Source organism: Lutzomyia longipalpis, chromosome 3 (assembly GCF_024334085.1).
Source record: "Lutzomyia longipalpis isolate SR_M1_2022 chromosome 3, ASM2433408v1".
Classification (NCBI taxonomy): Eukaryota; Metazoa; Arthropoda; class Insecta; order Diptera; family Psychodidae; genus Lutzomyia; species Lutzomyia longipalpis.
The window spans coordinates 19098813-19114948 of record NC_074709.1 but is presented as its reverse complement, the minus strand read 5'-3'; the positions used below and the strand labels follow the sequence as shown (position 1 = coordinate 19114948).

General features: G+C 32.5%; 1 protein-coding gene across 10 annotated transcripts in view; it reads left to right on the top strand.

Annotated features, from left to right (window-relative positions):
- The window catches only part of LOC129792362 (F-actin-uncapping protein LRRC16A), a 49498-nt gene that overhangs the window by 8913 nt on the left and 24449 nt on the right, over positions 1 to 16136 (top strand). For all 10 annotated transcript variants that reach the window (XM_055831336.1, XM_055831333.1, XM_055831331.1 and 7 more), the window contains exons 2-4: positions 5392 to 5489; positions 14145 to 14324; positions 14405 to 14488. In XM_055831336.1, the coding sequence (XP_055687311.1) occupies positions 5392 to 5489; positions 14145 to 14324; positions 14405 to 14488 (362 nt within the window). The remainder of the gene's footprint in view (positions 1 to 5391; positions 5490 to 14144; positions 14325 to 14404; positions 14489 to 16136) is intronic.

Here is a 16136-nt window from a genome sequence, read left to right as displayed (position 1 = left end):
TAGCTAGAGGTCTGAAATTTTAGTATGTTGTAGAGCTCAATGAGACGTTTTCATCAATAATTCATACTTGAAAATCGGTCAAGCGGTTTAGCAAATATGGCGGCCTAAAGCAAAAAGTGTTTTTTCAATATAACTCGAGAACGGCTTGACCGATTTTAACCATCTTGGTATCAAATGAAAGGTTTCAAGAAGCCCTACAACTGTCTAGAATATTCAGAGTTCCAAAAATTGCCGCAAGAGGTGATAAGATCAAAAACAAAAATTGCCTAACTTTAAGAGGCAATATCTCCGAATCCCCATCTTAGATTTCCTTGAATTTTTGATATGTTGTAGCCCGACTCAATATCTATCACCAGTCCGAAAATGAAGAAAATCTATGTCGCCGTTTAGAAGATATGACCATTTGAAAAATTCTTGAATTTGAAAAGTTCTAAGAACCATATCTCTTGAACGACTTGTCTGATTTTGTTCAACTTGGTATCAAATTAAAGGTTTTGCAAAACTCTACAACTTTCTAGAACACCAGAAACCTCTAGAACCATTCCTTGAGGTCAAAAAATGCCAAAAACTGTTTTGGTAAAACAAAAATCCGCCATTTTGTGTTCTAGAGGTGACCTTCAAAATAATTGAGATATATATCAAATGATAGCTTATTTCAAGACCTTTCCAAAACTAGTCACGAAATTTCTGTAGGTCTAATAGAACCTAAGATATGAGCATTTTTATCTTTCAAATTGATGAATTTCAGAAAAAAATCAACTTTGCCTACTAATACTCACAAATTAAATTACAACGCATAGACTGATCCACCCGCGTTGTGGTATACCAACTCTTATAACTGGACGCGTTATGATTGACTTATATATTAAAAGTGAACAATGGGAATTTTGGAGACAAACTCCTTATCTCCCTCTGTGCAGTTGGTAATCCATACAAAAGACTCATTGAAATTTTAATAAATTTTCAGTGAATGATTCATAATTGTGAGGTTTCTCTGAATGGTTATAAATTGAGGAGAGGCCAATAGAGGCAAATGCCCCAATGATGTGTTTTTTTTTTCGGGGGGATATTAAATTTAAATTGCTGCTCATTCTATTCATCCCACCCTCCCCCGAAATACATTTGGAAATCATTACACATGATTGCTATTAAGTTCAGCAAATAAAACATAAAATGTACTGGTAAGCTGACCAAGCTTACGAGAGCTGTGTTTCTTTCAGTGTACCAATTTTGTGAGAGCAAACTAGAACGCAAATTCATTTAAATACGCGCAAAGTCCGAAAAAGTTGAAAAGTCATCCCCCAAGAAATCTTTAAAACGCCATATCTCGGGAACGGCTCCATAGATTTTCGAGTTTGAGCTATCGTTGGAAAGGTCTTAACCTCAACTATAATATATTAAAATATGAAGTAAATCGATAATGGCATTTTCGAAATATTCGAGTTCGAAATTTTCGAAAATTTTGATTTTGACTTTAGCGCCTCTCGCGGTCATTTTTCGAAGTTGCAATGTTCTAGACATTTGTAGGGTTTCTCGAAACCTTTCATTTGCGCTTGAGTTGATCAAGATCGGACTTGTAGAACCCGAGATATGACATGCCAACTTTGGAAGGCTATATCTCGAGAACGGAGACATAGATTTTCTTCATTTTTGGCATGGAGCTAGATAATATGGTCAGCTATAACATATCAAAAAATGAAGCAAATCGATAATGGCGTTTTCGAGATACTAATCGAAAACTCATCGAAAATTTTGTTTTTGATTTTTGGCCCCCTAGCGGTCACTTTTGAAACTTCGGATGTTCTAGAGAGTTGTAGGGTTTGTTGAGATCTTTCATTTGACCCCGGGTTGATCAAAATCGGTCAAGCCGTTTTCGAGTTATGGTCGATTTTCGATGAAAAATTATGGCGGCCATATTGACTAAACGGCTTGACCGATTTTTGAAAATGAGGTATCGGAGGAAAGCTCTTGATGTCCCCTACAACATATCAAAATTTCAGATTTTTAGCTATAATAGCGGCTGAGATATAGCGAAAACAAAATTTTGAGGTTATTATTTACGGCAAAGTTTAAATATCGACTGGAAGAAATCCGATTATGAAGTCAAATCCACCCCCCCACCCCTCCGTCCGCCATTTTGGATAACCTCAAAATTTTGTTTTCGCTCTATCTCAGCCCCTATTATAGCTAGAGGTCTGAAATTTTGATATGTTGTAGGGCCTATCAAGAGCTTTCCAACGATACTTCATTTTCGAAAATCGGTCAAGCCGTTTAGTCAATATGGCCGCCACAATTTTTCATCGAAAATCGACCATAACTCGAAAACGGCTCGACCGATTTTGATCAACCCGGGGTCAAATAAAAGATCTCAACAAACCCTACAACTCTCTAGAACATCCGAAGTTTCAAAAGTGACCGCTAGGGGGCCAAAAATCAAAAACAAAATTTTCGATGAGTTTTCGATGAATATCTCGAAAACGGCGACATAAATTTTCTTCATTTTTTGATATGTTATAGCTGACTATATTATCTAGCTCCTTGCCAAAAATGAAGAAAATCTATGTCGCCGTTCTCGAGATATAGCCTTCCAAAGTTGGCATGTCATATCTCGGGTTCTACAAGTCCGATCTTGATTAACTCAAGCGCAAATGAAAGGTTTCGAGAAACCCTACAAATGTCTAGAACATTGCAACTTCGAAAAATGTCCGCAAGAGGCGCTAAAATCGAAAACAAAGTTTTCGAAAATTTCGAACTCGAATTTTTCGAAAATGGCGACATAAATTTTTTTCATTTTTCGATATGTTATAGCTGACTTCAAGACCTTTCAAACAAAAAAAAATTATGAAAATCTATGGATCCGTTCTCGAGATATGGCCTACTAAAGATTTCTTAGGGTATGACTTTTCAACTTTTCCCGACTTTGCGCGTATTTAAATTAATTTGCGTTCTAGTTTGCTCTCACAAAATTGGTACACTGAAAGAAACACAGCTCCCGTAAGCTTGGTCAGCTTACCAGTACATTTTGGAATGTGGGGACCCTAATTCGTGCTCATCCCAAGTTTGAGCCCGATCTGACGACTTTCGATTTTGCTCGGTACACAAAAGCTGTGTCTGAAAGAAACACAGCTAAATCTCCCATTTTAAATTCAATTTGAATTTAACTACAGAAATAAATTCACAAAGCATTACTTGTGGAGAGAACTTTCTCATTGCAATTTAATTGATTTTTGTAGCATAATTTTTTTTGAAACAATTTTTCTCGTAAAATATTTTTTCTCATATTTTCCAAATGGAGAAAAATGATTTTTTCTTATTTCATTAATATTGCAGAAAAAATCATGTACCACTTGTACCACAGTTTATAAGAAGATATTTCTTTACACGGTGTGGTATTTAGTTATTTATTGGATTAATAAATAAAATCTTGCGTGCTTTATATAGCTATAGCAAAGTGATGTTTGATTAACTTTTGGGGCCTTGATTACATTTTTGGTGGATGATGGAATTTTTACTGTCTCTTGTAATTCAACCCTTTTTGACCTTTTCCAATGCTTTTTTCGTGCTCAACAACCGGCACATACACACCATGAAATGGTCAAGTGACACGGAAAAGTTATTTTGAGTGGAGAGAACCTTCCCCAAAAGTCTCTTCTTTTTTTTGTTGTTTTTTAGAAGAGCAATAAAAATACGACGGAGCGCAGATAAACATGATAAACAAGGAATTTCACATCCTGCAGGGATATTCGAAAAATTTTTTTTTGAGCATATCAAAGGAAAGTTTAGCCATAATGCTTGATAAGGGTGGAATTTTCAATTAGTTGAAAAAGAGTTTAGTGATTTTCGTATGGAAATATTATTAAATCGAAGGAACGATCTAAATACGGCTATAGGGCTATTCACTACTCAGTCGGTTTTTAAGCCGGTCTTAAGGTTTTAAGTCAGTTTTTTTAAAGTTTCACTTAAAAATTTTAAGTTTTAAGTTCCAAAAAGTGCATCTGACAATCTCTAAATATCAAAATTTGTAAAATGTTAATTTGACTTAAAAATTTCAAGACCGACTTACAAATTTTAAGACCGACTTAAAAATTTTAAATCAGACTTAAAAAAAACTTACTGACCTTAAGACCGAACTTACAAATTTTAAGGCCAACTTAAAATATTAAATCAGACTTAAAAAAGCTGACTCCAAACCTTAAGACCGAGCTTACAAATTTTTAGACCGACTTAAAAATTTTAAATCAGACTTAAAAACTGGCTGAAAACCTTCAGACCGACTTATAAACCGACTTAAATTTTTAAGCCAAGCTGAGTAGTGAATTCCACCCATAATCTCGTAAATAATTAAATAAGAATAAGAACTTGTCAAATATTCTCTCCCTTTTCCACTGAAATCAGCAGAAAAAAAGCCGGCAAATATATGTCCAAAAATGTAAAAAATTACGTCACTTTGGTGATTTTTTTTATCTATAATATCCTGTTGATTTCTGACCAGTTTTTTGGTATCAATCATTTAAAGACAAAATTGACAATCGTGACGTCATTCTTTACATTTTAAGGCAAATTTTTGCCGGCTTTTGTCCAGCAGATCCTGTTAGGAAATCTCTTTGATTATTTCTTATTACTTTGTGATTATCTACAAGATTAACGTGTTCAGATCTTTGGATCGAATGAGGAATTTTCTCATACAAAAGCGACTAAAGTCCTTTTAAAACTGACTTCTGACTGAAGAAAAGAATAAAAACTTTTTACTTTAACTTTTTAGAAACGTTTTATATTAAAAAAAAATAAATTTAATAAATTTGATATGAAGAACTCAATTAATTCTAGATCAAAGGTTTCCAATGATACAAAAAAAAATATGATCAGAAAATGATTTAGAAGATTTAAAATACAAAAGAAAATCATTTAAAATTTACTTCAATACTTGTTTCTTAAACCTATAGTGAAGGTATTATTTGTCTGCAAATATTTTGACTACCCCTGTCTGTCTATGTGGTAGATAAGAAGCTCTTGTCCACTGAGTCATGTAATACTAATCCATTGGAAGTGCCAACAAGAAAGAGCAATGGGTGGTGTGGAATGAAAGAGGATCTCTCCCGGGGTCTTAGAGTCAAACAATTAGGATTGAGTTTTATGCAAACCTCTTGCGAATGTGTTGAACTTGTCAAATAAAAGAGGGAAGGCTATTTGTAAGAAAAACAGGGGATTTTTTTGCTTACAGTCCCGTATACATTGCATGAAATTCACTTTGCAAATTACGTCTGGATTTTCAAGGAAAAATACTGATAAGATTTGCAGTGTAAATACTCTTCTATTTAACTTTCGTGCTAAAACTTATATTTTGATGAGTATTAACGATGTTTTTTCCGCGTTTTTCTCACTCTTTTTCAGAAAGTGTCAAAGCACTTCTTGGACGTCATACAAAAATTCTGGTCAAATATATTGTGAAATTGGAAACGAAAGGTGACAAGACAGAAAACAGGGTACTGGTAAGTAATAATATTGTACCTTTACAAATAATGACGAGATCTTAATCGACAAATGGGAGTACATACATTTTAATGGTCGAGTAATTTTTTTTCTATGCCTACAAACGAAAAGACATAACAGCTTTTGCTAATTTTCTCCATACAACTCTCTGGTATTTCTTACATCTCTCTTTCCCCAACTGTAATTCAATGAAAGTTTTTTTTTTACTTTAAAAACATTGAAGAATCAGCACGCGAGATTAAGTATATCGTCTCACTTGGGGAGAGCACGAAAAAGTACTTAAGAAAAAAAAAGACTTGTACTTTCTAAATACACGGAAATGCAGCTTTTTGTGCTCTCTATTGGATTTAATTCCTTTTGATAAATCTCAAATGGCACTTAAATGCTAACCAAAGGTGGTACTTCTCATTATGATAAGAAATCAAGAGATATTGGATGTGTGAAAAGAAAAATTAAAACATGCGAGTTTACAGTTGAGAAAATATTGTGGCGGTAAAAAAAATTATGTCCTCGTTCTATGCTCATAAAGTGTGCGATTTAAATCGGTTTTTATACCATTAAATGAATGAAAATTTAGACATAAAATAAATAGTGCCGAACACGTCTTATTGGGGCTTAAGTGCCAAGTTCATTAAATGATGATTCTTTGTGATTTACATGGCAAAAGAAAACAAACAAAATAAAATTGATTTTTAGTAAAAAAAAAAATTGAAATAGAAAAATAAATAAAAATATATTGAAAATGATGAAAATAGTACAGAATTTCACTACTCTATGAACCAGGGGCGTAGTCAGAAATAAGTTCAAGGGGATGCTTAAAAATACACAAAAAATGTAATTGAAAACGACTAATGAATCGACCTTTATGAAGATCGAATTATATTCAAATTAACGGCTTTGGCAATTTTTCAAGCAAACCTAACATTTGAAATTTCTTTTCTAACGATTGACATTTGTTACTAAACTTTGACATTTCAGACGTTTTACGTTTATGTGGTATAACTTGACGATTCTTGTAGATTCTATTGTAATTATTTACGATTCTCTACAACCGTTGACGTTTATTCAAAAACTTGAAGTTTTTATTTATGAAACGTTTGAAATTTCTAAAGTTTGACATTCCTGTATAATGCTTAAAGTTTATTAAGACCATCAATAAAACTTTTTGAATAAGTAACGTTTAATTTGAGAACGGTGTATATTTCTAACTTTTGATGTTTGACGTTTCTTTTCTGATGTTTGACGTTCCTTTCCCAAAGTTTGACATTCCTTTTATTAAGTTTGACAATTCTTTTATAATGTTTGACAATTATTTTTTAACGTTTGACATTTCTTTTCTAATGTGTGACATTTATTTCCCAAATTTTGACATTTCTAACGTTTGACGTTCCTTTTCTAAACTTTGACATTCTTATACTAAAGTTTGATTTTTTTCTAACATTTGACATTTCTTTAAAAGTCTCTCATGTAATTTCTTGCATAGAAATTAATTATTCTTTTGACCTATTAAATAAATTCTAAACTGTTTAGACACCCAAATATCCCCCCTGACTACGCCACTGCAATAAACCCATAAAAGGAAGCATAAATAAATCAAATATGCTTTGAGCAATAAGGTGAAAGAGTTCGAAGAAAATATGATGACTATCATAAGAGAGAATATATAGATGATATCTTCTCATTTAATGTGTCTTGCATGCAGTAGAGAGATGCAAATTAATTATTTAAATAATTATTATGCACTTGGCAATGATTATACTGTTTAAGGTTGCTTCACTCAATCGTGCTTCATAATTACAGTTCAAACCTCGGTTATTATCATAATCGACAGATGAATGAGTGATTTGTGTGATAAACAATTAAATTGGAACCACCTTAATGGGTGTTTAGCGGCTAAATGTAAAAGAAGTAGCACATTTCTTCCACTCAAGACGCCTACATTTGCTACAAGAAATGCTAAAATTAGTATTTAGAAAAAAAAAGACAGCATTTCAATTCTATGTCATTTCTTTCTCGCCTTCAAACTATGCTGTCTTAAAGTATATAGTTTTCGTGAAGAGAGAAAAATATCTCACTAAAATATCCGATTAACATGCAAAGTTTATGAATTATTTCTGGTCTAGACAAATTTACTGTTACCCTATTTTTTGATTTTTGTTGTTGTTGTTCAATATTAAGTATATTTACATATTCTATTGAAACTTTGTGTAGTTTTTTTTTCTTCTAGTTTTCAAAAGCATTTTTACACATCATCGCGATAAATTTCATGCAAATAAATTTGGATTGAAATTCATTGAGAATGCTTTTGTGAGATGTCCGTCATTTCTCTGACCCAGTCAATCTATGTAAATTCCAACCAAAGGCTTCTTCTTAACAAGTTGCTCTTTCTGCTTGTGAATTCTTTTGCTCTCATACTCTTACATAAAATATATATGTATGTACAAAATGCTAAATTCAGACCCATGTTCCGTTATATTGATGATATAGAGGAAAAATATATATTTAAGTATGTAGCATAAATATATCAAAATGTCAGGAAAGAGTATTCGAGATTCTTTTTTCTTGTCTTAAAGAAAAATAAGAAGCTTTGGAAAATAAATTGAATCAACAGTGTACGCTGAATGTGTAGCAGTAAATTGATAGTGTAATAAAATGACTAAAGGGTCATGCGATGAAAGTGCGCTATTTAATTTCATTTTATTCCATTGAAGAAATTAAAAATATATCATTCACTTATACTTTTAACACTCAACGTTGGTACTATGCGACAGTTTTCTGTGAACTTTTCTCACTTCCATTCAATTTGTTGTGAGGCACGAAGAAGGGGAGAAAGAGAATGAAATGCAATCACATAAATTTTCCATCTTGATAGAAAATTACACACATCATCTAAAGTGGTGAAATGTCTTGATTATAAATTTCACATTACCCGCCAATATTATTACAATTCAATCTACATGTTGAAAATTATATCTTGACGAGTGTGTAATGAACAAGATTAGTCATGAGATTGATATTTGGAGTTGTCAAAGACAAGAAGAAATGGGAGTAATGTAATTTAATACTTTTCGACTCGCTAGTCGCCTTTGGGCGTTCATTGAGAGATTTCTTGTTTACGCTCTGTAAGAAATTATGACGTAACTTTTGTTTGACAGCTTTCCCAGCTAGCCTCTTGTGGCTGTGGCTCCTGTGGCTGCTACGGGGATCCACAGTAGCGCCACCAGACAGTCCCAATTCGTGGCTCTTTCAGTTTTTGCCGTGACCGAAATTGGCGGCCACAGGGGACCCACGAATGGTTGCAAATTGTGACCATGCAGAATTCAATGAATCTTGAAAATCGTATTTCACGTATTTAACACCAATTTAATGTAACAGAAACTTTATAATTTCAAATAGAGATTACTTAAAAATCGATATCAATCGGAAAAGTATAGAATTTTAAGAGAATTAAACATTTTTGTAAAAACGGCCACGAGAGGGTCCCAGAGCAGCCACAGCGGGGACGAGACGTTTACAATTTATGTGGAATATTAGCAGTTTTTTAGCTTTTTCTTGAAAATAAAATATCTGGGCATCTTTAGTATGTTGATAACAACTGATAAATATCATTTTATCTAAAATATAAAGAAAAAAATTTTTTTTTAATCAGCCACCAATGTATAGTCACAGGGGGTCCCCTTTTTTTTGGTTCGTGGCCGCCCTGTGGCTCCTACTTTGGGAAATTTCCCAAAATAATTTTTTGAGCCACCACCGCGGCGCTAGTTATGTTGAGATATTTCTGTGTGAAAGAGAAGCACGTAAACGTCATATTCCTATACTCTTCATACACATTAGAGTAGATTACTTGGTGACAGACCCAAAACGCATTAGGGAGACAAGGATAGAAAAGTGAAACAAATATATATCCGCAAGCGGTGCGCGAACCACGTGGACGGCCACTACGCGGTCACCACACGGCCACAGCGATCCTAAGAAGTGCATGACGTCACAGCGATGCTTCTCACTCACAAGATCAATGATTCTCCGGGAGATCAATGCCAAATGAGTTAAAAATAAAAATATTAGAAAAAAAATATTTTTATATTTTTGAATTAAAATATGCTTTTACATTAATTTAAATAATTAAAAATTATCCGAAGATACTTTATTAAATTTTTCGCGTTTTTAATTCCATTTTATCAATGCTCTCTTTAATTAGTTGGTATACCACAATCGTGGCATACCAAGTATTGTAATCATCGGAAAAACCGCCCACCTCAGATCGGGCTCAAACTTAGTATAAGCACGTTTTAGATATCCCACATTACGAAAATGGTGGTGGAAAATTTTTGATCCGGCCGGCCTGCCGGCCGGCCTTCCGTTGGTCCAAACTTTGCCTTATAATTCGAGAACGGTAACAGATAGAGACTTCCGGTTTGAAGTTTTTTAGAGAAATGTGGGTGTAAAATTTCATTTTTTCGCATTTTCAAAATCCAAGATGGCCGCCGTCCGCCATTTTGAAATACCGTCAACCACTTCCCTTATAGCTAGAGGTCTGAAATTTTAGTATGTTGTAGAGCTCAGTGAGACGTTTTCATCGATAACTCATACTTGAAAATCGGTTAAGCGGTTTAGCAAATATGGCGGCCTTAAGCAAAAAGTGTTTTTTCGATATAACTCGAGAACGGCTTGACCGATTTTGACCATCTTGGTATCAAATGAAAGGTATTGAGAAGCCCTACAACTGTCTAGAACATTTCAAGTTTCAAAAACATCCGCAAGAGCCGCTAAAAACAAAAACAAAAATTGCCTAACTTTAAGGGGCAATATCTCAGAATCCCGATCATAGATTTCCTTGAATTTTTGATATGTTGTAGCCTGACTCAATATCTTTCATCAGTCCGAAAATGAAGAAATTCTATGTCGCCGTTTAGAAGATATAGCCATTTGAAAAATTCTTGAATTTGAAAAGTTCTAAGAGCCATATCTCTTGAACCGCTTGTCCGATATAACTCAACTTAGTATCAAATTAAAGGTTTTGCAATTATCTACATCTTTCTAGAACATCAGAAACCTCTAGAATCATTCTTTCAGGACGAAAAGTGCAAAAAACTGTTTTGGTAGAACATAAATCTGCCATTTTGTGTTCTGAAGGTGACCTTGAAATGTATCGAAATATATGTTAGATTATAGCTTATTTCAATACCTTTCAAGAACTAGTCAAGAAATTCCTGTAGGTCTAATAGAACTTAAGATATAAGCATTTTTATCTTTCATATTGATGAATTTCATAAAAAAAAATTAACTTTGCCTACTAATACTACTTAAAAATTAAATTACAACGCATAGACTGACCCATCCGCGTTGTGGTATACCAACTCTAATAACTGGACGCGTTATGATTGACTTACTAATTATATTTTTTCTGATCGTTCAAACCAAAAATCATAGTTATTCATTTTTTAATCAGAAAATAAATGATCTTTAAAATAAAAACCACTCAATCGATATTTAAGTACCTACGTTCAAGAGAGAAAAAAATATGTTTTACCGCACCTACTAAATAACAGGTTAAACGTAATTTTCAATCTTAATCATAGGTATGAATATAGGTAAAAATTTTAACACAAATATTACTGTAAGTATTTTCCTTTAGTTGAGACAATTGCAGGTAATAAATTGGTTTTATGGTATTGTACTGCCGAAAGGCTTAGTAGGGAAAACTAAAAGATTATGCTCCAGGTAGCAATTCGAGCAGCACTTGGGCATCAATGCATATGTTAATATTGGAAATACCCAAATGTTTTGCAAAAAAACTCTTAAACTTTCCAGACGCACAGTAAAATATATGAATTCATTTTGTTTGCAGAAAATTCATATTATTTAAAGTCTCGAAAACAGCGTATTTTCAGTTTTTAGTCTTTGCAATAGCTATCTATTTTACGTAAACCTACGAGAATAATGTTTGCAATGGTTCCCTATTTAGCCCATATGAAGCACGTGGAAAAATATCATTACAAATAATCTTATTTTCTTTATAATCCTGGACATTTATTGGCATAAAACAATGTCAGGACCCTTCTAAAAGGGTTTAGTTTAGGTTTTGATCAATATTTTGCAATTTTATTATTTTACCCTGAAAATCGTCAATTTTAAATCATTTAATTAATAAAATTGCATTAAGGACCCGCATTTTGAGATTATTCATTAAATTTCAAGACGTAAAGTGGATATCGCATTTATTTCTGAATGGTGATACCCCGAAAATCTGATTACAAAGTTATGATAATTCTTTGACATATTATTGTATATTTCATGAGGGAATATACCATCGCCATGCCCTCTATGTATGTTGTAGAAATATATTTTGAAAGAATATTTTTGGGATATTTTTGTGGGAAATTTTTCTGGATGCTTGCGCCGTAGCCACGAGCCATCCACAGAGGGGACGTCACAGTGACCGGTCACGATTTATTCCCCATTTGTATGTCACCTGACCGTGTGGTGACTGTCTGGTGGCGCCACAGGGGCCACCCATGACCGCCACGGACCGCGTGGTGGCTGCTGAAGGTGTGCTGGGTTGACAATTACCCGGCTGACACGAATTTCGTGTTAAATTCTGCAAAACCTTTTTTTTTTATTTAAAATAATTAGGAGAACAGAATTAAGCTAGAGCTTTTTTATTTATTTTTTATTTCTAAAAAACTTATTAAAAATTTCTGGTGGATTGGATAATTGATTTTATTTAGCGGGTTTTCGTAATTGCAATTTGAGGTTATGGCCAACCAGGTAATGAAAAACAAGAGACAGCTCAGTCAGACCAGTAGTAGCATCATTCGACACCGAATAGCAAATGAAAATGTTCACTCCACAATATTTGACAAAATTTTAAAAATAAGAACGTATTTCCAATTCAGAAAAATACAAAAAAACTTAAATTACCTCACTCAGAAAAAATTTTAAAATATTTCAAGTAATTATTTTTTCTTTTTTAAAATTTCTACTTTTATGAATAAAATCTTTGAAAAATAAATATCTTCTCATTTCTCTCTCTAAAAATAAGAATGTATTTTATTCTCATTTAAAAAATGTTCTCTATCCTTAGGTACTCATTTATTATAAAGAAAACAAAAAAAATTTTTTTTTTAAATTCAATAAAAAATGTATATTAAAAATTAAATTGAAATAAAAATTATATTCTATATGAAATCTAATTTTTAATACCTCGATACAAATTCTAGAGCTGAGAAAAGTGAAAAATGTGAAATATTTGACACTTTGGGTCGTACTCTGCGACCAAGGAATCCTTGAAATCGTTGAAATTTCAGAACAAATTCTTGAAATTTCAAAGATTTCTTGGTCGCAAAATAGTTTTTCGGTTTTGTTTACATGTTTTGACTTTTCTCAGTCCCAGAATTGATATTCAAAATTCTATCAGACTAAAATTTTCATTGATATTTCCTCTTTTATTTGCTTTTTATTCGATCAATGTCCATCCAGTAAATCTTGAGAAAAACCTAAGTACTTTTGGTGGTAGATTAACACTGGAAAACCAAGTTAAGAAAAACATGAAGAAAAAGGAAAACATTTAAAACGTGTTAGTTCAATAAGTTCTCCCAAGAAAATCCTCAATTTTCAGAATATATTTTACTACACATCAACAAGTTAATTTGTTATTTAATTAAATTTTACCAGATTTAAATTCCATTTAAGCTTGCTTTTAGCTGATTCATTAAATTTTATAAATTTTGAATTTTAAACTAAAATTCCCATTAACAACTTTTCTGCAAACAAAATGATAATTTTTATATTGTTAAACCGAAATTCATTTTAAACACATAAATGTACAGAGGAGGTGGAGGAGGTTAATAGGGGGTCAGTGAAGTAGATTCTTAATGATCTCACAGTGTGTTTAAACACCGCCCAACCAATTAATTTAAATGAAAATTAAACTGAAAATTAAATCATGCCAAATTGCTACACTGTGGGGGTGAGAAAATATTTATACAGTCTTGTGTCTGCGGTTGTGTATATTACATACATAGCTAAGGGAGATTAGTGGTGTAAGCTCTATGAGTGGTTGAATATGTGTGCGGTTGGGAAATGTTGCTTATTAAAGAAGAATAAAAAAAAGAGGAAAATTGCAAAGAGAAAAATTATATAGAAATATAACCTACCTCCAGATTAAGCGATGTGGAAAATCTCAGTGCAGCCTTGAGGGAAAAATTTTCCCACATGAGTTGTCTCGGGGTGAAAAATGAAGATGAAGGTACAACAAAAAAAGAGATTTAATACTTTTTGCACTCAATTCCCAGAGAGTTGTTGTATATATGAAATCTTTCTAATGGCCCTGTGGGTGAAATGTCGGTGAAATTATTTCCCACTGTGAGAGATATTATATATTGTAAAATTTGTCGTTTGGTGTAATGTTTTCTCTTGAGCATTTTAGGCGGAGATAAGCTGTTGTGTTTTTCATTTGATTAATTGCTATATATACACAAAGGGTTGTGTTTTGGAGGCGACATTTCGTCTTTTTTTTTTAACATGCTCCGAAATATGTTTTGAGCAATTTTTTGGACCATAATTGACCAGAGAATAATTTACACTCAAAGATATTTTAAAGTTTTTTTTTTTTTGGGGAATTTCTTTAATTAAAAATTTCATCTGTTTCGTAGGTTTTTACACCAGTTCGAATATACTTGCTGATTGCCAAGGTGCCCACAAAAATAGACTGCCATTTCCATTATTTAGATATTCAATCAATTGAAAGCAAGAGGCCAACACATTTTTCAATTACAACCAATGAACGAACTTATTCCTTCGTGACAACTGGCGATGCAGTTAATTTCAGCTCTGTAAGTTCAATTACAACAAGCAAAAGAAGTAGAACAATTTATTAAAACTGTCGTCTGATTCTTTTTCTTTCTGTCTATAGAATGCCGATGTAATTCTCACTGATTTAACATCGTCAATAAAACAGATTTTCCCAACAGTTCCTCTCAAATACATCATAAGAAAGGTGAGTAAAATACCATTTACTACCATCCCCTATTTTAATTTCTCTCTCTCCATAAACTCATTCATAATTTGCCCCTAAGCACTTGACTTGCCTTGTATATTAAATTTATATTTTATGTTCCTCCACGTGTAAAAGCTAATACATACATTATCAATGTGGCTTCAACACTAAATTTATTATTGACCAAAGCATAAAAGGGATAAACTAGTTTTTATTTTAAAAAGTATTCTATGGGAAGAAGCATTTACAACATATAGGGGAGAGCGGGGTTAAAAAAGTCACTTAAGGGTTTAGAAAAAGCTCAAAATATCATATTTCCCAAACAGATAAAGCAAAATGTATAGCTCAATTCTTTAGGATATTTCTTGCCCTACAACTCTTTCTCAGATCATTTTCTTCTATCTAGCTAGGAAATATGATATTTTAAGCTTTTTCCAAACCCTTAAGTGACTTTATTAGCCCCGCCCTCCCCTAAGGAAAGACGGGTCAATTTGCAAGTGCATGAAATATGTAATTCCCATGTTGAGAAATGACTAACATGTGTAATCACTTTCCCATTATGTAGTCAATATTGCAAATTCGATGACCATATCCTCGTGCAAGACATGAAGTAAATTATAAATCGAATTTATGGAATATATCGATGATTATGATATTATGAAAAAAATTGGAGATTTTTATGTTCTATTGGAATTGCATAAAAAACTTCCTCAACATGTAAACATTGTGTATTTAGTTGCTTGTTTACCACGATTTTTTTTAACCATGTTTGATAGGTTTGATGGTATAACCGTGCTATGCTTACGTTAACATTGAATACGTTTTTTTATTTACAAGGAATTCTTGAAGTTTTTCTTGGCACTTTGAGTGACCAGACGACACTAGAAGGGGATTTTTTTAGGACAAAAGTTAGGATTTTAGGGATTTTATAATTTTTGAATATTTGAAAGGCCATAAAGTGGTATAAAAGGAATATAAAGAATATATGGTTTAGGAATTATTACAAAATGTAGGCTAAAATTTTTTCAATTTTGTGGTAGATTCTGACACAAATCTTTTCTTTTCTTTCCTTACAATTCGTCAATTTTAAAAATTTTTGGTATTCTGGGAAAGATCTTATAAGATTTTAACATTTTATTTCTTTCTTTAAGCGGGTTTCTGAAAGAAAATTACTTTTCCAAGGCTCTCTAAAGTTCTTTCTGACTGTTTTCTGGAACAAGGATTTTTTTGTTTTACTATTATAGAACGCATTAGAACGATTTAAAAACTCAATCTGTGAAAAACTTACAACACCTTTTAAGTTATTAGAAGTGAAAAGAAAAGATTTTTATCAGAATCTACCCCCTTTATTAAGGTTATTTAACCATATTATGTACTGAACTAATTTTTCTTGCTTTTTGTAGAGCAGGAACGTCCTAATCTAAATAAAGAATGTAAAAAAATACATTTCATGGTTAAAAACTCCCCTTGTTCGTACAGATTAGTGACGTCTAATTATAAGACGAAGTTTTCCTTGTTTTGTGATTAACGTCAACATTTTATTCGGCCAGTCAAAATTTCTTTAGAAGTACAATAAATTTATAGGCAAAACTTTTAGGAAAATCGTTTTGTTTTTAAATTCTTTTAAGTCTTTATGATCTAAATGCTT